This window comes from Eretmochelys imbricata, chromosome 26 (assembly GCF_965152235.1).
Source record: "Eretmochelys imbricata isolate rEreImb1 chromosome 26, rEreImb1.hap1, whole genome shotgun sequence".
NCBI lineage: Eukaryota > Metazoa > Chordata > Testudines > Cheloniidae > Eretmochelys > Eretmochelys imbricata.
Genome location: NC_135597.1, coordinates 10,952,706 through 10,979,692, shown reverse-complemented (window position 1 = coordinate 10,979,692; position 26,987 = coordinate 10,952,706). Strand labels below are relative to the sequence as shown.

The 26,987-nt window shown below is 40.8% G+C and overlaps 1 protein-coding gene across 1 annotated transcript in view; it reads left to right on the top strand.

Moving 5' to 3' along the window:
• Positions 1–26,987, top strand: part of GFPT1 (glutamine--fructose-6-phosphate transaminase 1) — a 52,962-nt gene that overhangs the window by 14,769 nt on the left and 11,206 nt on the right. The window contains exons 2-13 of the mRNA XM_077805954.1: positions 4,675–4,782; positions 5,188–5,295; positions 10,333–10,458; positions 12,605–12,663; positions 14,346–14,480; positions 16,030–16,091; positions 17,181–17,260; positions 21,911–22,016; positions 23,157–23,320; positions 23,727–23,822; positions 24,200–24,297; positions 25,627–25,747. Of these exons, the coding sequence (XP_077662080.1) occupies positions 4,675–4,782; positions 5,188–5,295; positions 10,333–10,458; positions 12,605–12,663; positions 14,346–14,480; positions 16,030–16,091; positions 17,181–17,260; positions 21,911–22,016; positions 23,157–23,320; positions 23,727–23,822; positions 24,200–24,297; positions 25,627–25,747 (1,263 nt within the window). The remainder of the gene's footprint in view (positions 1–4,674; positions 4,783–5,187; positions 5,296–10,332; positions 10,459–12,604; positions 12,664–14,345; positions 14,481–16,029; positions 16,092–17,180; positions 17,261–21,910; positions 22,017–23,156; positions 23,321–23,726; positions 23,823–24,199; positions 24,298–25,626; positions 25,748–26,987) is intronic.

Below are 26,987 nucleotides of genomic sequence, written 5' to 3'. Positions count from 1 at the left end.
TGTATTTGTATTGCATTACCGTTCCACCTTCCCCTCTCTCAGAAGGGTTTTGAAACCCGTTTCTCCTGCTTTTCCTCTGCCGTGCTTAGTTTTAGAAATGTTGGTTTACTATGAAGGTCTCCATTATCCTCCCAAGTGGGATAGAGCTAAAGGCTGAAGCCAACCGGAACTGAATCTTTGTCTCCTCCTCTTCCTTTCGGAACATCTCTTCAATTTCTTGACCTATTCTGTATTCGTTGTAATGACTGCCTTTTCTGTCACTGACTGTTCTGATTCGCGAACTCTACATTTCTGGTGCCGAGAGCGATCTTCCTTCTCAACCTTTTCCTCTGCCTCTTGTGACATTTTTAGTCTTGGATCCAAATTTCTTCTTTGCTGACCTCCTGAGTGAGCTGTTTGGTATTTTTAGAACATTCGTACATTTTTAGTGCTCAAGACAAGTGCCAGATTGACAGCTTTACAGATGAAAGTTTCCTTTTAGCTACAGAACAAATAGAACATAGGCAGCGATGTGTCTCAAGCCTATTCCAGATGAACCATCTCTAAGTGGGGGAGGATAGTTTGGTCTTGATGCTCATTCAGTTCTTGGCATCTTGTTAAGAGTGCTGTAGCAGTTGTGATTCTGTGGTGTAGATACCTGTCCACTAGAAATTGGACAGAGACCATGAGACCACCAACTCATTTTGCATATGAATGGAAACTAAACAGTCATTATATAGTAATTTTCAGTTTCTACTGATTTAGGCTGTCTTTCTGACCTGGGGAGATTTGGGAAGCCAAAAGAGTTTGAATTATCTGATCTCCACATTCTATGTTCTGCAAATTTCTTTTCCCCTCTGCACCCTTTGGTCTTCAGAATCTCTCTCCCTAGCTTGGGAAGAGAATTAGAAGCATTTCATATCAGAATCATAGAATATCAGGGTTGGAAGGGACTTCAGGAGGTCATCTAGTCCAACCCCCTGCCCGAAGCAGGACCGATCCCTAAATAAATCATCCCAGCCAGGGCTTTGTCAAGCCTGACCTTAAAAACCTCTAAGGAAGGAGATTCCACCACTTCCCTAGGTAACCCATTCCAGTGTTTCACCACCCTCTTAGTGAAAAAGTTTTTCCTAATATCCAACCTAAACCTCCTCCACTGTAACTTGAGACTATTGCTCCTTGTTCTGTCATCTGCCACCACTGAGAACAGCCGAGCTCCATCCTCTTGGGAACCCCCTTTCAGGTAGTTGAAAGCAGCTATCAAATCCCCCCTCATTTTTCTGTTCCGCAGACTAAACAATCCCAGTTCTCTCAGCCTCTCTCATAAGTCATGTGCTCCAGCCCCCTAATCATTTTTGTTGCCCTCCGCTGGACTCTTTCCAATTTTTTCACATGCTTCTTGTAGAGTGGGGCCCCGAACTGGACACCAATGTCGAATACAGGGGAATGATCATCTCTGCCTCCGTACACTAGCGCTTTCTCAGCGGCAGCCGCCTGAAATGGCCTAGGATTACATGCGGCTTTTTAGGAGTTTACTAAAGTAAGGCGTCGTTGTCCAGCCTTACAAGTGTACTGATTAGTAATAACAAAGGAAGGCCATGTTTACTCTGCAGCCGCACAGTGAAGGCGCTGCAGCTGAGCCACTGTAGTGTGGATGCTTCCCTTATCAATGGAAGGGGTTTTTCCGTTAATCCGTGTCTCCGAAAGGTGGTAGGTAGGCTGATGAAAGATTTATCCTTCTGCCAGCTTAGCTGCTTCTCCACCAGGGGTTAGCCCGACCTGACTGTGGCGCTGAGGGTATGAAATTTGTGTCAGCCCTGATCGGTGTAGCTAGGTTGACCTGAGTGTTAGGGGTAGACTAGGCCAAAGCAACTGTGATCTGAGTAGCGCTGGTGATCGTAAGACTGGAAATTATTTAAAGGTTTTTAGGAGGCCCGAATGTAGTTGAAATGTGCTATCCTTCAGCCTCAATGTCTTGAGATGGCAACTTTCTGCAGTCTGTTGAGTTGCAGAGAGGGGCGTGGTTGTGTGCTTGAGGAATGCAGTTCTGGAAATATAAGAAACTAAACATATTTAATTAGCAGACAGTAAAATTCTAAGCCAAATGGGTGGGATGGGATTGGAAGAGGGTCAGGAAGGGATCCTTAAAATGAAATGTTTCGAACTGCAGCAGAGAGAGTTATTTAACTGCAGATATGATTGCTTGCAATGTCTATACTGTTGGCTTGCAAGGCTTGTGGAAAGCCCATCCCTACTCACTCAGCGGCTACAGGAAGCTTCCCGGGCCGCACCCCATCCCAGCTGGCAGCCGCAGAGTGGAATTTACAAGAATCGTGTTCAGAATGTTCTGAGCAAAATCGTGAAACTGACTGGACTGTTGTAAATTGCACTCTCCTGCTCTGAACACTGAAGGCACCCCTACAGGTGGGGTGATGTGTCGAGTACAGACACTGCAGGCCCAGCTAGCTCCGGTATAAATAGTGCTATAGACAGTGAGGCATGGCTTAGGGGGGTAGCGTGCCCTGCACACCTGAACCCTAGGGTATGTACCCTACGCAGCTCTGTATGCACCCAAGCGCTGCCTCCCGTCGTTGTTTTCAGCAGTGTAATGTCCCACTGCCAGAGCCTTTCCCTGTCCCTGTGAAAGGCTCCAGCAGCTTCCAGCTGTCTCCCCGCTGACTGAGCTTTTCCTCACCATAGTGAAAGGCTCTGGCAGCGGGGAGCTGCCTCCCCCTGCCAGAGTATCACTGTGTGGCTACTGAGTGATAAGTATGGACACAGCCTGGTTTTCACTGCAGCATGTAGCTACATGTACCCAACATGCGGCCTCAAGCGTAGACAAGATCCGAGTAGCCACAGAGGCATTCAAGTGGTCAGGGAAGAGGGGTGCAAGCGGGAAGCTGCTGCTTCTTTCCGAGTAGCTCGAAGGGATTGAGTAAAAAAGAAGAGGACCCTCTCTTCATCCAGGTTTTTCCACAACCGAGAGGGGATGAGGAGGAAATAGAGGTGCTTTAGTTGCCGCAGCAGCAGAAGAAGAGAGAAGCTCCCTTCTCTTTGGTCATTTTCACTCCTCAGTTTGGAACTGAGGCCCTGGAAATGAGAAGACAAAGCTTCCCTTGCGTGCCATCAGCTTGGGGATGGAAAGCTCCAAACTCGTCTAACACCCACAAACTGAGCTCTATATCAAAGAAGAGAGGATTGGCGGAAGGGCATCAGGGTCTAGGTCTAGGGTACAGTACTACCTTGATGCAAGTCCCCCATATCTGCTTGTCTGCCTCAGGGAAATAGGTACCTGGTAAACATTTCAAGGCTTTGTAACATGAGATTCGGTGCATCTGTAAACCTAGAATTCTCTGCTTATACTGCTCAGTATAAAAAAGAAAACGATTAGAGGGTTTAGAATGATCTAGGATAATGTCAGTAACACAAGCTGTTGAAGGGCATGATCTTGCAGATGCTTACTTATGTGACTAGTCCTTATGTATATAAGTAGACCTATAGTCTTTGAGGTCTCCTTGCATGCGTAAAGACTACTTACCTGAGTATGGATGAGGAAGATGGAGACACATTGATTAAAAATATAGCCTACTTTTTCTAAAGTGAATTTGGAGTGCCCTTCTTTGAGTGATCTTAAAAATAACCAAATTTTTGACAATAATTGAGCATCCATTTTCTGAAAAACCCTCTAAGGTGTCTCATGTGGGGAACTCAAAATCACTAGTCTCTTTTGGAAGTTTACACTGTGTATGGGTGTAGGTGTATGTTTTAAATTTTCAAACTTGTTGCACTTTTATATTTACTGATGTCTTTTCTTTGTTAAAATGGTGGGGCAAGGTGAAGGAATAGTTTCTAGAATAAATGATCTTCATCCCAATAAATGTCATCATGGGTTGCTGCTTTATCGCAGTAGCAAATGGAATCTTTCTGAAAAAGATCCAAATAATTAAATTTTCATTATAGAGCTAAGTACTTATGTAGGCCTCCATCACCATAGTATGTGAGTGCCTGCCACGTTTTTAAAAATAGAAATAACAATTTCTCTTTCTTCCTTTCCAGCCTAAAGGGGAAATAGCTTGATTCATTTGTAAGGATTTCAGCGTGTATGAGTGAATGGGTGTGTTGCCTATCTGTCTGTGTGCAGAACTCCATTGAGGGGAAGCTGTGTTGAATAAATAAGTTCTGCATGTGGGTCCCAGTTCAGGGAAAAAAATCCTATTCAGAACAGTGCTTAAGTATGTGCTTAAATTAAGCATTTGCTTAAACAGTTTCCTGAATCTGAACTTTAGTTCTGAAATAGCTCAGCCGTGGTGGTTCTGTCTTAGGGCAGTGAGTTCCATAGTTCATGTGAAAGTTCAGTCCCCAACTCAACCAAGCTTCTCTCTACTGGTTGACTGCTTTGTTCAGTTGGTTTTAGTGCCATGTAAATAGTGGGGCTAAGGGTTTAGTCTTGGCTTCCCAAATGTCAACACTGTCGCTGCCCTTAGAGAACTTGGAATAGGTGTGGAAAGGATAAGAATTTAATGGTACTTTCCTGCAAGAGAATTGTAATGTACATTGGCAAGGGTTCACTTCAGCATGGCAAGTCTTGCACCTTATCCTTTGTGCCCATGGAAATCCAACACAACAGTCTGTCATTTGGTGCTTTATCATCAAGTTAAATGGACCACTCTTAAAATATAACTTTCTTTTCTATAGGCATCTTTGCTTACCTAAACTACCATGTTCCACGGACAAGACGGGAGATCCTGGAGACCCTTATCAAAGGGCTTCAGAGATTGGAGTACAGAGGATATGATTCTGCAGGTAGGTCATTCGATAAAGTAACAATTCTTTTTGTTTTATACTGCAAATTGCCATTTTACCGGTATGCTTATTAGACAGGTGGTCACAAATAAGTCTTTGCTTTCTGCTGCGCTTTCCCGTTTTCAGGAAATTAAAACAGACAGTTCTACATTGTTGCACCAGAATACGTAAAACTTTTTGAGCAGTAATTGCAGATTTACATAAAAATATTCTCAACGCCTTTCATTCAGGAATTGGAGTGTGCCTTTTAATATAACAAGGGGTTATTTAGTCTTAATCTAAGGGATTTTGTACCATTATTCCTGAAGTTTGTCCCTCAGTTTTCTTGAATATGAAACACAGATAGTGCAACATAAGTTTCTGTGCTTCACAATTTGTTGGTTGTGTTTTGTGGGAAACCGTTAGGTGTGGGAATCGATGGAGGAAATGACAAAGACTGGGAGGCTAATGCCGGCAAAATCCAACTGATCAAAAAGAAAGGGAAAGTGAAGGCTCTGGATGAAGAGATTAACAGTATGTATTACACTTTACCTCTTCCCCTTTCCAAAAATATCCTGAGATTCTCTACACGTTAAGTGTAATCTCATGTATATGGATCAATGTATTATGTATATTGAGATCTTATGTATCATGTATATTCTGTCCTTAGTATTGTTTGGGTGACATAATTTCTGAACAAGGAAGTCTTTGATCTGTCAAGTAAAACCATCAGCTAACTGTAGGCATGCCGCTATACTCACAATGGTACAGTGCTGTTTTACGTGGGAGAAAAATGTCTTTAATAGTGGAAGATGTAACTGAAAAAGTATTGATAAACATTTTAGGGTTTTTTCTAGGGCAAGGGAGTTTAAATATTCTTTAAGGGTTTGTTCATCAGAGAATCTGAAATTCACAAATTTGACTGATTATTTTGAATTAATGTCTGTGTTGTATCTATTAAGTGGAAATTTTCAGATCAGTACAGTTTAAGGCCCAAATCCAGCAAAGTACTTAAGCACATGCTTAACTTCACACTAGGGCTGTCAAGCGATTAAAAAAATTAATTGTGATTAATCATATGATTAAAAAATAATAGACTACTATTTATATAAATATTTTTGGATGTTTTCCACATTTTCAAATATATTGATTTCAGTTACAACACACGATACGAAGTGTACAGTGCTCACTTTATATTTATTTTTTAGTATAAATATTTGCAATGTAAAAATAAAAGAATTAGCATTTTTCAATTCACTTAATACAAGTACTGCAGCGCAATCTCTCTATAATGAAAGTTGAACTTACAAATGTAGAATTATTTACAAAAAAATCTGCATTCAAAAATAAAAAAATGTAAAACTTTAGAGCCTTCAAGTCCACTCAGTCCTACTTCTTGTAAAGCCAATCGCTCAGACAAAGAAGTTTGTTAACATTTGCAGGCGATAATGCTGCCCACTTCTTGTTGACATCATCACCTGAAAGTGAGAACAGGCATTCTCATGGCACTGATGTACCCAGTGTTACAAGATATTTATCTGCCAGCATAGGCACCGACTCCGTGGGTGCTCCGGGGCTGGAGCACCCACAGGGAAAAATTGGTGAGTGCTCTGCACCCAGTGGCAGCTCCCCACCCTGCCTCAGCTCTCCTCCTCCCCTGAGCGCGCCGTCCCCACTTCTCCTCCCAGCACTTGCCGCCGCGAAACAAGCTGTGGGAGGGAGAGGGGAGGAGCGGGAAGGCGTTGCGCTCAGGGGAAGAGGCGGGGCCGGGGCAGGGATTTGGGGAAGGAGTCCAATAGGGACAGGGAGAGGGCGGAGTTGGGGTGGGGACTTCGGGGAAGGGGTTGGAAAGGCAGCGGGGCAGAAGGGGGCGGGAGGGCACGAGCACCCACTGACGCCAGGCAAAGTTGGTGCCTATGCCTGCTAGATGCACTAAAGATTCATACGTCCCTGCATGCTTCAACCACCATTCCAGAGGACATGCATCCATTCTGATGATAGGTTCTTCTCAGTAACGAACCAAAGGAGTGCAGACCAATGCATGTTCATTTTCATCATCTGAGTCAGATGCCACCAGCAGAAGGTTGATTTTCTTTTTTGGTGGTTCAGGTTCTGTGATTTTTCACATCAGAGTATTGTTCTTTTAAGACTTTTGAAAGCATGCTCCACACCTCATCCCTCTCAGATTTTGGAAGGCACTTAAATTTTGGGTCAAATGCTGTAGCTATCTTTAGAAATCTCACATTGGTATCTTCTTTGCATTTTGTGAAATCTACAGTGAAAGTGTTCTTAAAATGAACAACATGCTGGGTCATTATCTGAGACTGCTATAACAAGAAATATATGTCAGAATGGGGGTAAAAGACAGAGCAGGAGACATACAATTCTCCCCCAAGGAGTTCAGTCACAAATGTAATTAACGCATTATTTCTTCAGTAAGCATCATCGGCATGGAAGCATGTCTTCTGGAATGGTGGCCAAAGCATGAAGGGGCATGCAAATGTTTAGCATATCTGGCACATAAATACCTTGCAATGCCGGCTACAAAAGTGCCATGCGAACATCTGTTCTCACTTTCAGTGACGTAAATAAGAAGTAGGCCACATGTAAACAAACTTGTTTCTCTTAGTGATTGGCTGAACAAGAAGTAGGACTGAGTGGATTTGTAGGCTCTAAAGTTTTAAATTGTTTTGTTTTTGAGTGCAGTTATGTAACAAACAAAAATCTACATTTGTAAGTTGCACTTTCACGATAAAGAGATTGCACTATGGTACTTGTATGAGGTGAATTGAAAAATACTATTTCTTATGTCATTTTTACAGTGCAAATATTTGTAATAAAAATAATATAAAGTGAGTACTGTACACTTTGTAGTCTGTGTTGTAATTGAAATCAACATATTTGAAAATGTAGAAAAACATCCAAAATATTTAATAAATTTCAATTGGCATTCTATTGTTTAACAGTGCGAATAAAACTGCGATTAATTTTTTTGAGTTAATCGCGTGAGTTAACTGCAATTAATCGACAGCCCTATTTCACATCTAAGAGCAGTCCCATTTAATTCACTAGGATTCACAAGTGCTTGTAAATGTTTGCTGGATTGTGGCCCATTTAGCTTGGTAAATTTAAAATGAAGTTCTCAAAATAAGGAACAACCTTTTAGAAAGGGAATTAACTGTACATTGATTTCTCATCCAAATAAAGCAAAATAGTGAAAATAATATTACAACATTAATAAGAATCCATCTATATATGGATATATTTTATTTCAGTTCTAAAAAATAAGCTCCCTCCTCCCCTGCAAGCAGGACGAAATCATCCACTAGGACATTTTGAATTTAGCCTTAATTTTTTTTTCTTTTTAAAATATAAGTGCATTTACCAATTGACTGAGTTCCAGAATAACCTAAATATCTTATAGTGCAAACCCTAGTTTTATCTTGCGCAATAGATGGGCTAAGGAATTGGTTAAGAAAAAATACTAATATACTTGTAAGTGGAACTGTCAAATTGATGAGAAAGCATGAAGTGAGGTATTCTGCTCTCTGTTTCTAAACTCTGTATATGTCCTGGATAGAGTCCGATTTTGAATTAGTCAAATCTCTGCAGGAAACAAAACTGCAAACAATTGTTTTGTGTAAAGTATGGGTAAGCACTGCATGAACTTGAAGGTATCTGCCACCATAGTTGATGGTTGTCTGTTTCTAGTTAATATCCTGATTTTCAGGTGTTAGTAACTTCAGTTACAGCATATTTATTTAACTTAAAGGATTCTCATATATGAAATTTACAAGAAACTGATTCTATAGCCTTTTAATGTAATTTTACCATTACTAAGATAAACTCAAGTCTCTAGTAAAACCTCATTGATCCAAATGAAATGCATGGACCTGACCTTAGTTCAGCTAAGACCAAAGTCTAAATAAAGAAGGTTATACTGTATATATTCAATAAAAAAGAAAGACAGTGGAATAATGGTAAGATTTAAGCACTTGTGGTAAAATGATGATCTCCAACTAAAAACGACTTAGAAAAACTATATTGTGGTCTATGAAAAGCTATTCAGAGAGACAGAAAAGGTAATCTCTGAACAGAAGGATGAACTTCTACCAAGAGAAGATTAATTTGATACTTTCCAGGCACTAAATTGTTACTGTTGGGGATTCTAATTTAATATTGTGTAAGGTGATTATGCTTCGTGAGGCAGAGCTAATATTTCAATAGCATCAGAAATGATGGGCCAACACAAGGGATAAAAATAAAATTGGGTGACTTGTTCAAGGTTATTTTCTTTTTGAGAATAAAAAGGCATGGAATTGCCAGATGAGTGAGACTTAAAAACTGCCACACGAATAATTTTGTCAATGTATCTTTGTAGGTATGTGAAATAAACTGAAGGCCGTATAGTAAGCTGGACAGGGTTGAGGTGGGGGGATAGACAGGTTTGTCATGGACATCTACAGTAAGAGTTCTCTGACAGCCTTGTCACAGAACTACTTGGAGAATGGGAGGCATAGCTGATGCGTGCGGCTAACTGCTATACTGTACAATAATTCACTACTTGGTATGTGAGTTTTTTCTCAGTTTACCGGTTCCCATCCTCTTCTCACTCAAGCTTTCCTGAAGAAGGCTTGACTGTCTGTTTCCAGCCTGTAGAGAAGAACACTGAGTAAATCGTTGTCTAACATAACAGGCTTATTCTTTACTAACAAGTGCTATGAACTTCTTCATAGCTCATTAAGTGTACATTTGAGAATTATGGTCCTCGTTTTGTAAGACCATCCCATTGATGCACAATCATGTTCCCATTGGCTTATTGGTTAATAAAAGCATGCGAAAGCTACACAAGTAAAATTCATAGATATGTCCTCAATGTGCAGAAGAAAAGATGATCAGAGTTGAAAATGTTCTCAGGAGAAAATATATCCAGTAAAAACAAATGATTGCTTCTTACTGAGGACTCGGTGTGGCAAAACAAGTGAACTCCTGAGACAAAGATGTTCTTGCTGAAAACCTGAAATGATTTTGTGAACTTGTTGGAAATGCCCTGGTGTTGGGATACTTTTTGCCCAAAGAAGAGCTTAGAGCATATTCATACCTGTCCACAAACAGCTTTGGCGTTAACAGGCAATACTCGGAATGCTCCAATTTTCATGTTGGTGGAGAGCCGAGAAGAAAATCATGTCAGTAAATTTATTAAAAGATTGGCAATTTAAATTAAACATTTGATTTTTGATATTGCAAACCTTTACACATGAGTCAGTGGTACTAATCAGTAAAGTGGCTCAGAGGAAAGGGTTCACAGGATCAGGCTGTGTATCTCACATGGAAAAATCCTTCATCATGTAAGAAATCATCACTTTTGTTGGCTTGGGCCATGACATGGTCTTGACTGCCAATAACTCTAGACCTGGCGTTTTGCTTACATTTGCTAATAATTTTCTGATTATATTTTTACTTGAATATTTCAGTCTCCATGTAATTTACTGCATTGCCTGTTACACTCTGAAAGCCTGCCCCTTCTCTTATGTTGTTTTCAATGTAACATTTTTACACTTCCATCTGCAGAACAACAGGATATGGACCTGGACATCGAGTTTGATGTACATCTTGGCATTGCACATACGCGATGGGCTACCCATGGTGAGCCCAGTCCCGTCAATAGCCACCCGCAGCGCTCAGATAAAAACAATGGTAAGACCCTGCACTGCATCGGCAAGTATTTATTTGTGTGAATGGGGAGAGTAATGGCTGTTAGGAATTCTGAACGACGAATATGCTCTTGCAAATTGTCACTAATTCAGTACTTCTAGGGTGTTCATACTAAAACTGCATTGGTACAGTGCTGCCTATGCCTCTGTGAGAGCTCGCGCTTGGACGCAGGGCGTATAAATAATTACTCTATTTCAAGCTCTGATCCTAACTGTGCTCCTTTTGATTTCCACTGGAGTTTGGCCATTGACTTCATTGAGAACAGCACCAGAGTATTTTGTTGTTGTTATTATGAATCACTTGCAATAAGAGGCAGTCGTATTAATTATTTGCATTGTGATAATGCCTCGGGACTTCAGTAAATCAATATGGATTGAAAAAGTAAGATCTCAAGGCCTACAGTTGCATGAAATCTCTGTACAGGAATTTTCCCAACCACCATCATAAATGGGATGTTGCTAACAAACAGTGTTTGTTTTATAACGTAATTTTCTTTGTTTATTTATTTCTCTCTTTTGGCCATCATTTGGTAAAGGTTGCTTTGTTGTTTGTATTGCTGTAGAAGGCAGCTTGGCTCTTATTTATAAGGATGCACCAGCCAGAATCTCAAATGCTTTACGGACTGTGATGAACTTATCCTCACGCTACCTGTGTAATCATTAGCATTCTCACTTACAGATGAAGAAAAATGAGAACAAGAGAGAGTGGTTGCATGGGTGGCTTGTGGCAGAGCTGGGTAATCATAACAGTATCTAGCTCTTACAGAACTTTCCATTCCGAGATCTCAAAGCACTTTACAAAGGAGCACAGTATCATTATCCCCACTGTACAGGTGGGGAAACTGAGGCATGGGGAGGTGAATGACTTGCCGAAGGTCACCCAGCAGGCCAGTGACTGAACTGGGAATAGAACCCAGGTCCTCCTGTTCCCCGTCCTGTGTTTTAAACACAAGACCATCCTCCATCCTGTTAAGCTCATCCTGGGTGATTTAAGTGTTGTGTCAAACGGTGGTTCAGGGAAAACTGATTGGATTAAAACACAAGCCCAAGATATTTAGAATTCCCGGAGACATTACCAACCAGTATGTGAAGATTTTGAAATTGAACCAATTTTGGCTCTAACCATCTGATTTTTGAATTGTAAAATAAAACAAACCAACCAACTGAGATACAATAATAGCTCGTCTAGAAAAGGATCATCTCTAAGTGTATATGGTTTAGACGAGCACTGCACATAAAATTGTTACAAGCACATATTAAATCAGTAATCTTCCGGTTACAAGACTTCTGCAAAACTACTTGGTCGACTCCTTCAAATGTGTTGTGATTCTAAATGCTTGAAACGGAAATAATACAACCGTTGACTTGGAAAATGGTTTGTGCATGTTTAACGTCCTCAGCACTAAGATCTGATGTGATTAGCATGGAGAGCAGTTATGGGGAATGGCACACATGAAGGCTGGCCTAGATTCTCTCCTTTCACATAAGGAAAATTATCTCTATTCTGTATTGCATGCAATGATACCAAGAAAACATTGCCATGGGAATCGGTATTTACTAATATGCGGCATATCATCGCGGCAGCTGGATGCATTAAATGCATTTTTTAAAAAAAAATCCATAAAAGTTAAACAAGCCACCCTCAAAAGATGACAGATTGGTGAGTTTTCTTTGAAGTATTTGCTGTTAAAAGGTTATTCAGTGGAATGGCAACTGTAGTCTAGCAGATAGGGAACAGGACCAGGAACCAGGACTCCTGGATTTTATTCCTGGTCTACTGCTAACACAGGCCTTTGAGCAAGTCACTTAATGTCTCTGTACCTTAAGTTCTCCCGTCTGTAAAATAAGTTAATACTTCTCCATCTTTGTAATGCACAATGAGATTTATTGATGGAAAGGCATAGCATAAATCCTAGATGGTATTACTGCATACAACTTAGAACAGTCCTTGCTAAAAGGGAGCAATCTGTTGAAAGTAATTGCAGTGAGTTATAGAAGCTGTTCCCTATTTTGATGCTTCTACTGCTGTGTAAGTAGACGTATTAGAATAAAATATTTCAGATGCTATTTAAGGTATGTAAAGTATTCACATATCTTTAGAATTAACACTTTTTTTTTTTATTCTCTAGAATTTATTGTTATCCACAATGGCATTATAACCAACTACAAAGATCTGAGAAAGTTTTTGGTAAGTAAAACTAGCTGTGCGTCTAAGCTCTGGGATAAAGTTATAATGGCACTGAGTGCTGGTTAAGTCTCAAAGTCCTTGATTAGCTGCCTAAATTTCTTGCCACTGTGGTGTGGAAACCAGAGGTGCTAATAGTGCCCAGTGCTTTGAACATACAAAGCTGGAGATTCTTCTGAGACAGCTGAAGACTTCATGGCTATCGTGGTGACCACTGGATTATCTCGGGTGGAGATAAACTCAGCTCATATGGCTGTCCATGCTTTGATCTGGTTTGTGGGTGGGGAGTAGAAATTGAAGGGATGGAAATTATCCTCAAGTCTCGTGGACTGATCGTACCCTCCTGTGTGTGAGGTTGGGAATCTTCTCTTTCAGGATGAAGGATCTGTTTTGATTCTCTGGCCTTTGGAGAGTAATGGAAATTGCATCGCTAGCTGACTGTTCTGCTAACAGAACTTCGTAATCCTTTGATCTTTGCTATTGACGGGGTGCCCTGTACCCAGTTTTATACATCCAGAGCACCCTGATTTATGGGTAGCATGAGACAGATCATGCAAGAAAAGACCATTGTGGAGATATTTGTTGTGTATGAGACTGGCTGATAAGACTTATGAATTCTTGGCTGAATTGTTTTTCCTTACTTAGTGAGCTTCTTAAATAGGGGCAGTCTATGCAGTTACTGTTTTTGTGTGTCCTGCAAGACTCTCCTCTGTTGTCTATATTAACAGTGAACAGCCCCATCACATCTCATCTACAGATCTCCCTTGCACCCACTCTGATGCCATCCCTTACTTTTCTCCTTTAATTTCTCACTCTGCTCCATCTCCTGCCCTTCACAATACATGCATGCTTTAGTCTCCCCTTCTTAACAAAAAACCCTAACCTTGAGCCCATCTGCATCTCCAACTACTTCCCCATCTCTGCCTTTCCCTTTCACCTTTAGGATCATTGAATTTGCTGTGTACAACCACTGTCTAGAGTTCTTCTCTACTCCTGTTTCTGCCCCTTGCACTCCACTGAATCTGTTCCCAGCAAAGTGTCTGTCGTCATCTCATGTCTTGATTTACTACGTTCTTGTCTCTAGCCTTGACAAATATCCATTCAGAATGTTGCTGCAAAGATAATTTTTCTAGCCTGTCACTTTGACCATGTCATCCCTCCACTGCTTCCCCTTTCTCCATCTCATCAGACATAAGCTAACTGTCTTCACTTTCAAGGCCCTTCACTGCTTATCTCCACCTAACTATCATCTTTCATTCACTATTGACTCCCACCTGCGATCAGCCCATGATTCCAGCCTCCACCATCCACTTGTTACGTTTTCAAACTAGCAACTTTGTGCTTAAGAGGAGTTCCCTGTCCTTCTTCAGAACCCTCCTTAAAATTGCCTTTGCCATGATGCCTACAAAAAACTTGACAACGGTTAAGGTGCTGGTGTGCTGAGACCGCTGCATATCAGGCTGACCATTGTTGTCTCATTTCCTTGTACTCCTCTATATGTCAGTATCAATCTTTGTCTCTTGTTTTACACTTAGATTGTAAGCTCTTTGGGGGCAGGGACCATCTCTCTCTTCTGAGTTTGTACAGTGCCCAACACAATGGGGTTCTGGTCCATGAGTAGAGCTTCTAGACTTTACCAATAATGAACAATAATAACAACCTGGGGTTTTTTGGTTTGGTTTCAGGAAAGCAAAGGGTATGATTTTGAGTCTGAGACCGACACAGAAACCATTGCCAAGCTTGTCAAGTACATGTACGACAACCGCGAAAGTGATGACATTAGCTTCACCACCTTGGTGGAGAGGGTTATCCAGCAACTGGTAATATATTAATTAATTTTAAAAATCTGTTTATTAAAACTTTTTTTTTTTAAGACCCAGAGGCAATGCTTCTGATGGTGTCTCACATGAAAATACAAGCTATGCTAAAATATTTGAAAGTCGGAACACTGGAATTGCAGTGCTCAGCCGACTAATGGTCAGTCTAGTCCAATAGCCTGTCTATATTCCATATTCTTCAGTGCGTCGTGCAAGAAATCCCCCAATGGATAATTAAAGAATAATCTATGTAGAGATGTTTCTTCCAGGCAATCAGTGTTTGTTTGGTTTATGCCCTGAAGCGCAAGAATTTATATTCGTATCTTATGTAACTGTGACTATTGGTCATATAGATGTTTAATCCTGCTAAGCTCGTAGGCCAGATCTACACTGTGAACTTCCGCTGGCATAGCTTTGTCAGTCAGGAGTGGGACAAGGTACGATCCCTGATGGACTTAGCTGTGCCAGCAGAAGCCCCTAATGTGGAGGCGCAGCTATGTCAGGAAAACTACGCTTTTTTCAGGAAAGCTTGTTGTGCCTGCAGGGATGGTTTTACTATACTGGTATGAAGCACAGCGTTGCTTGTATAGCTGTGTCCTTACTCGCAGTACTTAGCTGGTATTCCTATCCTGATAAAGCGCTTCTAGTGTAGATGTGGCTATTGACATGAGATATTGTGGCAACGAGTTCCACAGTTCAAGTATGGATCATGTGTTTAAAAAAAAGCAAAGATTATTGTTAGCAAAAGGGCTCTCCATGGTGTGTGTGTTTGCAGTTGTGCATATATTTCTTAATTAAGTCACAATTTGAAGTCCTGTCTTAGGAGAGCATCCCTATTTAGGACAGCATTTAAGTTTGTGCTTAACTCCCATTGATGTCATTTAAAGTTAAGCCTGTGTTTTCTTTGCTGAATCTGGACCTAAGGTTGGTAGGTTGTAAAACTCCAGTAATGAAAGAAACGCTGACCTCTTGTGGAAACTTTATTGAAAAGCATGTATGTTTAGCTGTGGGTCTATCGGTCCTACCACCTGAGATTTTTTTTTTTTTTAATTAATATTATGCGCAGTCCTGTGCATAAAAACAGTTAATTTACTTCCACCTGGTGCTATTTTGTTCTGGAGAGAATTCACTTTAATAACCATTGAATGACAGGAAAATGGCAGCACCCTAGGCTGTGCACAGATTTTTGCATGATATGTGTTCCAGTTGGCAAACAATTTTGCAAACAGATGCAGGTCAAGCAGCACAAAGATTGGTTCGTTGAATCCTTGGTGTAGTGTGTCAGTTCACCAATATCTGAATTGGTATAAGAGCTTTTATAGTGGTAGTCAGTTAAGCCTAACCAGGGAGTCCAGTTTTTAAAAAATAACTGGCTTAGAACAAGCGAATTAAGGGACACAGTTTCAAAACTAGGCGTCCGAAATAATCCGTGGCCATGAAATAGGTGCCAACAGGCAGTTGTTGGGTTGAACAAGAATGTTCTGATGGGTGCAGGTTACATGCTGGTGTTTGAAATGGAACAATAATTTGTATATTTCTCCTTTCTTTCCAGGAAGGTGCTTTTGCCCTTGTGTTTAAAAGTGTCCATTACCATGGTCAAGCAGTTGGCACCAGGTAAAGATTGATATTGTCTCTCTCAATAGACAGTATTTCCCTTTTAATCACGATCATAGCCAATAGAGTTTTTTAACTCCTCTCCCTTCTTGTTGATGATGGCTGGTGTATCAGTCAGAGGAGAGTAACATGGAGGATGCTCTTACTGCACTGTGTGAGAATCTGAATTTTCTGTGTTGCTTACTTTTTTCTCCTCTCTTTCCCCTCATCTCTACATCTCAGCACGAAACTCTTCAAAAGGTCTCTTTTTGAGAAATACTTCAATTCCAGATTCGTGGTCAGAATCTCACTTATTCTCATGTACAACTGGTCTGAAATAACCTAGGTGTCTCGGCCTTTGGGGCATGCCACGAGGCAAATGTGTTTGTGAAGGCTGCTGTGGAGGTTGGCCTTGGAGAGAGAAGTCAGATTTGTGGGTCGGGGACTTGTTTTTGTAATGTATGGCAGTGGTACCTAAAGCCTTGGATGAACACCCCTTTTATTTTTATTTTTATTTTTTTTAATAAAGTGGGCTAGTTTGGTTTTCAAGTGTATCATGCGAATGCCTTAATAGGACCTCTAAATACCACACTTAGACTTTCGAAAGCCAACCAAGAAATTTAGCCATGCTATTCCCATTAATTTTAACTAAAGTCGTGTGGCTAAATCCCTAATAAGCTTTGAAAACCTCAGCGCATATAACAGACAATAACCATTCAAAGTACTGGCTTGAGCATGCAAGTGCAGGATTTCAGTGCGCTATTTAAGTGCTCATATTAGGGAATCTGCCCCAGTTTTAAGTCTTTGTTGCTTTTAGCCTTTGCCTTCATATCCCATTGTCTAGCTCTGTTCCTGGAAAGGATGAAGGCTAAATTTGTATTTTTAATTTGGGGAAGGTTAGTGGAACTGAGATCAGAATTTTGTCCTATATCTTGCAGCCTCCTTCACTTTTATTAACTAATTGATTGTTTGTGAGGCGATTCAATAAAACAAGCTGGATGAGGTTAAGTGGTTTAGATACCTTGGTGTCGAACAACAGTCCCTTGAGTTTAAGGTTTCTACATTGAAGCTACATGTGTCATCAGTTACAGCTCCATGTTTCGTTTGCAGACGAGGAAGCCCCCTGCTGATTGGAGTTCGAAGTGAACACAAGCTCTCCACTGACCACATTCCAATCCTGTACAGAACAGGTAAATTAGAAGTGACTGTTTCTCTTCTAATTTATATTGTTACACTATTTAAAATGATTATTTTCACTGATTGTGTGAAGTTATTTTTCTTTCTTGTTACACTTTCAGCTGGGCAATCTATGGATCATTCTATTGATGGAATATCCATAGAAGCGGAGAAAGGTGCCTACTTGAGACATCCCTTTAATACTAGAAGTTCTGCTGATTTTTTCGTAGAAAACGAATTGAAAATAAGGGAAATTAGAACTGCCTCTTTAGTATGTGGTTATTGCTTTCCATGTAGCAAAGTGAAACAAACCAGAAGATAAGGATTTTTCTCTTTGAACACCACAAATAAAAACAAAGAAACCAAAAACACCTTTTTCCCAAGTTTCAGTGTTCTAGTGATTCTGAACGTGTACATAGTACATTGTGAGCATTAACTTAGCAAACTGATGTTTTAGGTATAGGTTCTTTCATAAATTGCAAGCGGCATTATTCACTGCATGAAAGAGTGAATAAGTTTAAAAAAAAAAAAAAAAAGAAAGTAAAAGCCGTGACATTAAACCCCAAGGGAATTAGAAACCACTTTCATGCTGGGAAATCTTGTCACTGAAGCAGAACTGTGTTTTGAGCAAAATGTAGTTCGTTTGATCTACAGCACATCATGGATACAGTGAGGTTCGAATTGCAGCTTGGGTTTATTTCCCTTTTGCTCCTTGTATCCTGACTCTTTTACAAAACTGTGTGCTTTGAGTTTGGGGTGTGCCTTTAGCTCCAATGAATCATTATTTATTAACCAGCAAATCTGTAATCCATTTCTGTTTTAAAAATAACCTTTCACTTATGATCTGACAGAGTGTTCAGCTAAATTAGGAGACTTCTGTATTTCAGGAAAAGGATGGGGCTTGGAACTCACCTGGTATAAATCAGCAGGACTTCATTGTCAGTAGAATCATAAAATATTAGGGTTGGAAGAGACCTCAGGTGGTCATCTAGTCCAATCCCCTGCTCAGAGCAGTACCAATCCCCAACTAAATCATCTCGGCCAGGGCTTTGTGAAGCTGGACCTTAAAAACCTCTAAAGGATAGAGATTCCACCACCTCCCTAGGTAACCCATTCTGGTGCTTCACCACCCTCCTAGTGAAAGTGTTTCCTAATATCCAACCTAGACCTCCCCTGCTGCAACTTGAGACCATTGCTCCTTGTTCTGTCATCTGCCACCACTGAGAACAGCTGAGCTCCATCTTCTTTGGAACCCCCCTTGAGGTAGTTGAAGGCTGCTGTTAAATCCCCCCACACTCTTCTCTTCTGCAGACTAAATAACCCCAGTTCCCTCAGCCTCTCCTCGTAAGTCTTGTGCCCCAGCCCCCTAATCATTTTCGTTGCCCTCCACTCGACTCTCTCCAATTTGTCCAAATCCCTTCTGTAGTGGGGGGGACCAAAACCGGACGCAATACTCCAGATGTGGCCTCCCAGTGCCGAATAGAGGGGAATAATCACTTCCCTCGATGTGCTGGCATTAGTACCTGGTTGCAAGCATAGTCATTTCATGGTTGAAATTTGTGGGCTTGTGCCAGTGGAGAATTTGAACCTCAATGCTATTAAAGTTCTTCCTGTACCAATAGCTCACCCAGGTAACCTTTATTAACTACATCCCCTTTTAACTTGGGGACAACTGATTATTTGAGTAGACAGTGGTTACAATTACATTTAATGTAAACCAAAGGAGAGGTGGCGTGCAAAAGTGTGTTGTTCAACAGGTTTCCCTGGAAGTTAGTGTTAATGGGTAAAAATTGCCAACATCCCATGTTCTAAAGTAACATAGGCATTTGAAAAACCAAAGTCCATTGACTTTAAATGGGAGTTAGTTTCTTGGAAAAGGTCTTTGACTTTTAACAATTTTACCCAAAGCCTCAAGTTAAAATAGACGGGGAGGAGGGAACAACCCAGAACTAACCAAATTCTGGTGAAAGTGCTGTCTTTGAGAAATATTGAGGGGGCAAATTTGGTAAGCCTAAGATTTGCGGTGTAGCACAGACCTAGAAGTACAGCGTGCTGACTCCACGAGGTGCTGGGAAGGGGATAAGACTTCATAGTTGCATAGGGCTGAATGTAATTTTATGTAGAATCATAGAAGATTAGGGTTGGAAGAGACCTCAGGAGGTCATCTAGTCTAACCCTCTGCTTAAAGCAGGACCAACACCAGCTAAATAGCGAGCGACCTCAATAAGATGGCAGTGTTAGGAAGTTTTTGAGGGTGTTGAAGCTACTGAGGCAATCGTGGACCCAGGCGCTGTAGGGCTCCTAGTTATTGTTAACTCTTGAAGTGTAAGGAGTAGGTGATTTCTGCTTCCTTCCATCTTCGTACACACAGGTAAAAGTTCTGTGGCATGCCACAGTCTGTCTAGTTAAAATGCAATAAACTGGTTGGTTTCTCACTTCTCAAAAACATTTCACACCTGTGGTAGGAACTTCTGCTGACAATAGGGTTTCATATTATCCCTAGGAATTATCTACTATGGACAGTGGCATTAACGTATGCCAGTCTCTCTTTGCAAATGTCTCTTAAAGCAATTTCAAATCTAGCCTTGCTCAAGTAAGCCTAGAGAATAGCTCCTATTAAGTAGAACTAATATTAGTCTGTGCTATGTTAGCATTTTAAAACTAACATATGCTGAACATTGCTACAATGGAGGTTGATGTGGTATCAAAATATGCTCAGCAGTTTTTCCTCCGAGGGATTTTGAACTGCTTGTTTTATTCTCCCCCGCCCCCAGTTGTCTGCAAAATCTCCTCTCTATTTTTTTGCCCCTGGTGCAAGCCCTGAGTAGGCAATAGCGGTCACTGTTCTGAAGGGGAGGAATTGCTGCTGTGTTGATGTTAGATTCTAATAAGTGGCAGCCAGGCAATCCTTATCATATATCCACTGACGATATACAGCTGGCTTTGGTTTGCTGAGACTGAACTACTTAAGTGCTGAGGACTGAAAGCTTGAATCTAATGGAAAGCAATGCCAGCATAATAAAGATGATGCAGTGAAATGTCCTACCTGGGGAAAGAAAATTTGCATGCTTCAATCAAGGGTGGGCAGTTGTTTATTTGGAGAATGGCCATTGGCACCATCGGTCTGCCTTTTCTGGTGGTTGTGTTCTTTGTTTTCTGATTTTCAAATTGAAAGGAACATAAAAATCTGAAGCGTTCTGAACTGTTTGTTTCGTGGAACTTCCTTATTCTTCCTCAGTATCAACATGAAAGCAATGTTTTTGATTTTAGAAAAACGGTTTTGGAAAACTTAACTAAATTGAAGCTGTATTGGTTTGAATATTAGCTATTGTTGGAGGGGTTTATTTGAATAAATGAAGTACATGTTCTGTAACTGAAATGTTACCCAGTGTATGCTATTTTAGTACAAGTAAAATAATCAAGCCTGTATTCCTTGTAGAATATGTCAATTTAAAATTTGTCATCCTTTAATTGTAGACAGAATAGAAAAGAGGAACTTGTAGGATAACCCATCTATCCTCTGTGACTTCTCTTTATCACCCCCTGCCGATGCAAGGTTGCTCTCTCTGGCATGTTTAGTGTTTTGTCCAAGTTCAAATGTTAGTCTTTGTCATTTCTCTTGGACTATACTACAGTCTTAGTCTTCACTGGTAAATAATTTCTTGAAGTTAAGAAAAAAAAATTCTAGAGCAGGTTTAAAAATGTTGAAATCCTGGAGAGAATTTTCAGTGAAATTTTAGGGTTTTGGAAAAATTTCTACCAACGTCCCAAAAATGTCTCCGACGGCTCATTGGTGTTAGTCACGCCTCCATGGACCAACAGAAATAATTCCTATGAGCTGTTAAATGTGACTGCCCAGCCTGCAGGCTGCCAATGTTACAAGCTTGGACCAAAACTATGAGCAGCTCTACTTCTGGTCTCGCGTGAACAGTACTGAGCTCTTGTACTCCATGGCCTTTGTACGAATGCTAACAGCAAATGGACCAGGAGAAAGAGAGTTTGCTTTTGGGTTGCATCTTTTGAGCCACACTGAGGACAATGTGATTGCACAGATGTAACTGAGGGAAGAATGTGGTGTGGAGCATTTTTATTAAACATGGGGATGTAAAGTAGAGAGAGTCCCGCTTGCCTCTCAAACACCACGGTGAGTGTGCACGGCAGTTGTTAAAAAAGAAAAAAGTTTAGACTCGTAGGCAGGACAGAGTGAGTGAACAAATATTGGTATCTAACAAATGTGAAACTTTGTGAAATGATTTTTGAGTCATTTTTCAGAGCAGAATCGTACAGAGACTTCCTAGTTTAGCTCTTGTAGTTTGTTTATAGAGCACTTCAATACAAGTATGGAACATATCTATAGCATGTTTAATGTCAAGTTAGAGTTAAGCCAAAAAGCTTTCAGTGCCGTATAAGCAAACTAAGAAAGGGCTCGAGAATGGGAACAAATAATACGTGACCCAGAAAAAAAATCCCGAATTGCTTTTGCTAAGCCTATTTTCCATGGGTGTTAAATTGACTGTAGCCCCTTGACTTTCAACCAAAATGTCAAGTGTTCAAAATCATGCTTCATGTTGGTGCTGTGATCAAGATTGACATACTTCAGCGTGCGTTCTTTACTGTGGAAGCGTGCGCGACACTGGTTGCTAGTACCGTGTATAACGTTACAGGTAAAGACAAGAAAGGAAGCTGCAGCCTCTCCCGTATCGACAGCACCACCTGTCTTTTCCCTGTTGAGGAGAAAGCTGTGGAGTACTACTTCGCTTCTGATGCGAGGTGAGAGTCTTCAGCGCCTTGTAGTGGGTTCCAAGACCGTCGTCGACATGCCCTTTAAATTCAGAGCCCTAATGTGTAACCTGGGTTACAACTGTTGCTTTATCGGTACTTAGCAAAGGGTGTGTAACGACTTTCATAGTGTCTTAAAAACATCAGCTAGATGTCACATACTTGCCATTCATTAATTGCGTGCCCCCCTCTACTGATGGCGGGGAGGGGGTGAAAGAGAGCTTAAATAAGACTTTGTTAAAGAAATGAAAGCTTATATTATTACTGTGGCATTGTCCTAGTACAAGTTCTTCAGTTAATATGATTCCAGAGGTGAGCAATGGGAATCTTGTGAAGACAGTGGCCTAAATTAAAAAGACAGACCCAGAAATTATCAGGAGAGTTGTGTAGTTCTTCTAAAGACTCTGTGCATGTCTAATTCCCTGTATCCCCTAAAAAGTCTTTTATGTTAACCTTACTGGAGGCTAAAAGAGAATGATAAAAAACTAACCTTGTTGAACCCTTGGTGAAACCGTCGGTCTTTAGCATGTTAGTAAAGTAACAGTGTTTGTTCCAGAAACACATGTAAGTGTGACCATAACTGACTTCTGCAGCTCCTTTCATCTGAGGGTTTTGAAGAGCTTTACACATACAGCCTTAGGATACCCATGTGTCTTATCCTCGTTTTTACAGAGAGATTAAGTGACTTGCCCAAGGCATTTTTATGCTAGGTAAACAGGGTTAACTGTAACCAACTGGTGTATTTAAATATGGTTTGCCCTGTCCAAAGACGTGTTTAGGGACACGGGCATGTTTAAAATCACATCAGTTAAAAGCTTGTATTTTCAAACCTATTTTTCTGGTGTAAAAATGGCCCAAGTCAACAGCAGAGGTGGGAACAGAATCCAGTAATGCTGGTTCCCAGTCCACGGCTTGCAATGATTAGACTACACTGTTGCATAATTCACTTTGCCTAAGGAATTCATAGAGATTTCTTAAAGTGGGGCCTTAAATTAATCTAATAATGACACACTAAAAAGTGAACTGTGCAACTTCTTTAAATAAATGGTACATTTGATTATGGACTCAGCTCTAGCCCTCATCCCCTTTGTGAAGTAGTGTCCTATGGCAACTGGTCTCTTCTCTTTATAGTGCTGTCATTGAGCACACCAACAGAGTGATTTTCCTTGAAGACGATGACGTAGCAGCTGTGGTGGACGGTCGTCTTTCTATCCACCGGATCAAACGCACAGCAGGCGACCACCCTGGGCGTGCAGTCCAGACCCTGCAGATGGAACTTCAGCAGATCATGAAGGGTAAAAGTTCTTCACCATTTCCCCCATTTAAATATGGGGCCATTCCCTGCCATCAGGAACCGGTGATTTAATAACCAACACTGTGGCGCTGAGGATTCTCTCTCTCATTGAGAAGCATCCCTTGTTTCCCAGATTGGTCCCCAAGAACTTGCCATTTTGGATCAGCCCATCGAGTCTGGTGTCTGATCTCCAGCAGTGACTAATTCCTGATGCTTTGGTGAAATGTGAAATAACAGCATCATGCACCTTTCCTGTGACACAGTCATGTACAGGAGTGAGAAAAATCACTCTAGACCATTCTGACAAACAGCATGTTCGCTCCCCTGTGTTCACCTGTTCATTGTATTAATGGTATAAAGAAGTTTCCATTGTGTGCATGTGTGGTTTTTTGTTTTTGTTTTTTTAGGTAACTTCAGTTCATTTATGCAGAAGGAAATTTTTGAGCAACCAGAATCTGTTGTTAACACAATGAGAGGAAGAGTCAACTTTGATGACTACACTGGTAATTTAAATTAATCCTTTTACAGTTTTAAATCCAGTGCCTGCCAAATTTGGGGTGGTGTGGTGTAGTGTAGAGTAGAGTAGATTAGATGTGTGGCCTAAGAGAAGGAAGTCCTATATCTATGTAAGAGGAAGTGCCGTTACGTAGAAGGGGCCTTCTGTAGCCATGTCAGGAGAGTTCATTCTCTCTGCTTGACAGGCTTGCCAAAGCCATATGATGGCTTCTACTATGTGGGCACCTTCTTTGCTAGAAACAGATTGAGACACTCCAGCTCTTTTAACCTAAGAGGATACAGAGCTATCAGAGGGGCCCCGGAGATCAGTGTGTTATGTGTGGCTTGAGCGACTTGGCCATTGTTACTTTTTCATCCGTTACAGTGAATCTGGGCGGGTTGAAGGATCACATCAAGGAGATTCAGCGGTGTCGACGTTTAATCCTGATTGCTTGTGGGACAAGTTACCACGCCGGAGTTGCCGTAAGTGGTTGTCACTATTTCCTTGCAAACCTTGGCTGAATTAGCTGCTGGTATTATGTATATTGAGTGAGTTGTACTATAGAAATATATACTCTGCGGCCAGATTTTCAATGGTGTTTTAAGGAGCCTAAGTCCCTGTGACTTTGAGTGCCCAAGTCACTTTTGAAAATTGAACTTAAGTGCTTATGAAAATTTTACCTGTAGTTTTCTTATAGAAAACTTTTGAAAACAAAACTTCTTATCATATGGTAAAATTAGCAAGGAAAGGGAAAAAGTAATAATAGCGAGAAGGCTTCAGAAAGTTAAAAGCTGCCCGAGGGGCACATCTGACTTGCTCCTTTGCCATTTATATACGTTCTAGGGTTTGTTTAGGGGAAGTTCAATGGCTTGTGTTGTACAGGAGGTCAGACTAGATGATCACAGTGGTTCCATCAGGCCTTGGAATCTAGGACTCTGTGCAGGCTTTGATGGAACATTATGAGAGAGAGCCATTCACAATGCAGGGGTTCTACTTTATGCCACAGCGTTTCGTAAACACTTGCAGATTCAGGGCCGAGTTCAAACCATGTGTAACCCTGCTCCTCTGAGATACGATATAATCGCAGGGCACAAAGGTACGGCTCTTATTCAAACATCGTTGGGTCGCAGCAGGATAGCCCCTATACCTGGGATTCAGGAGGCTCCATAAATTTGCTAAGGAATAAAATTTTTTTAAGGATGATAGTACATTTAAAAAAAGTCAAACTTAAACTGAGCTGCATTCAATTAGTTCATGAGAACCTGAAAATGAAACGGACACTCATCTGGCTAGTTTCATGATCCAGGGTAAGGGTCCCTATGCCAAAGGGCCGTTTGTGTCTTCTGTACTTGTACAGCACAGTGGGGTTCAGGTCTATGGCTAAAGCCCCAAGGTTGAAATAGGTTTGCAGTTTTGCCCCGGTACGGAGTAGTGTTTCAGTAATGTTATTTCCTAATGAATGCCCAGGTTGGAGTCTATACGTCCTCCTCAGGCAGGTTGCACTCAAGCAGATTTTGTAAAATAACTTGACTTTTTAAACAATTTTTGATATAAGCAGCTGTGAGGTGTTTGTCAATAGTACTTTCTCTACTCCAGTTTGTGGGTCTGCCCCTATAGATCTTTTCGCAGTGTCGAGGTCATAAGTAACCTTTCTTATTACTGGTCTAGTGAATAGTCTTTGGTTATATTTTCATTACCCTGCATAATGGTATTTTGACTGTAATATTTCCCAGTGCTTGGCAATTTGAAGGCTTCTTTTGTTACAATGTGTTTGAACACATTGTAACTTCTTGACATCTCTATTTTACCAGACTCGTCAAGTGCTAGAAGAATTGACTGAATTGCCTGTTATGGTTGAACTAGCCAGTGACTTTTTGGACAGAAACACTCCAGTCTTCAGAGATGACGTCTGCTTTTTTATCAGCCAGTCAGGTAGGGTCACGCCTGTACTACGAAGGAGAAATCCATAGGACCAAATTCTGCTGTCGGAGAGTAGGATTGCGTGGGGTGTACACCACTGTAGAAATTGGCCCATAGAGATGGAAAGGCTCATCTCATCCATCTTCATACCAGTGCAGGATTGATTCCTAGTGTGTTTTGTCTAGTCCAGTCGCAAATGTGGCAAAAATTATTGTACCCTTTCTGGAGAGAACTTGCTCTCATGTGGAATATCAGGTTAAACACTACTATATTTCCCCTTTTTAAATGTTTTCTTATTGTTCCTTTTAACAAAGAACTATAGGGGCCTTATCCAGTAGCTTTTGAAATCCATCAGGTCCAGAGAGAGAAATGAAATGCATAATTTAATGCAGAAATCATTATACAAGAATATATAAAATACTAAATCACCCATTGGAATGGAGCATATGCTAAAACACACCCTTAGGCTAAAGAATAAATGGTCTCCTTAGTGGGCTACATTACACTGAAACCAGATGAATACATTTTTAATATTATACGGCACTTGCAACAAAACAAGGTGATTATTCTCTTTTGTGGTGTCCTGTTATCTTGAACTTTAATATGAAAAGCCATAGTGGGAAAGAAATAGTGGGTTTTTTTCCTTCTTTCCCATCACTATATGCTAGGGGGAAAAAAGGCAGTGAAATTAAATTGTGTTATCAAAATAAAAAAGTCACCAGTGGCCAATTTAAAATATTAATAAATTCTTAGTCAGTCAGTGGGGTTTTCTGGTAGTAAAGATTAACTTGTTTCAGCAGTGTGTTTCCTGGGTGCATGTGCTGACAGTTAAATCCTTCAGCCAGTCTGACTATCCCAACTTTCACTTGCGTTTTCTGTAGGAACAATGCCCTCTGTTTCTAACACGGTTCGTGTTTGTGAGTGCCACGGCACACGCGTCCCCTTGAAACTTGGATGTAACCAAGATACAGGATTCCTCTGAGATCTGCATTATTCTTGCTGTCTCACGAGAGCAGAATACTGCTGAATAGCTCCAGATGCTAGAAAACCAAAGTAAATGTTGAGGTCACAAATACCCCTCCCTAAATAGTTGCTTTAGCCTTTTAAAAATTCTTCAGGCTGGTGGTGATCTAAGCGTTATAGCATGCAGACAAGGATTTCTGAATATTGCTACATCATAGTAAAAGTAGAATCTACTGATTTAACCTTATTTTTATTACTTCTTGATGCAACTTACACTGTACAGATGCAG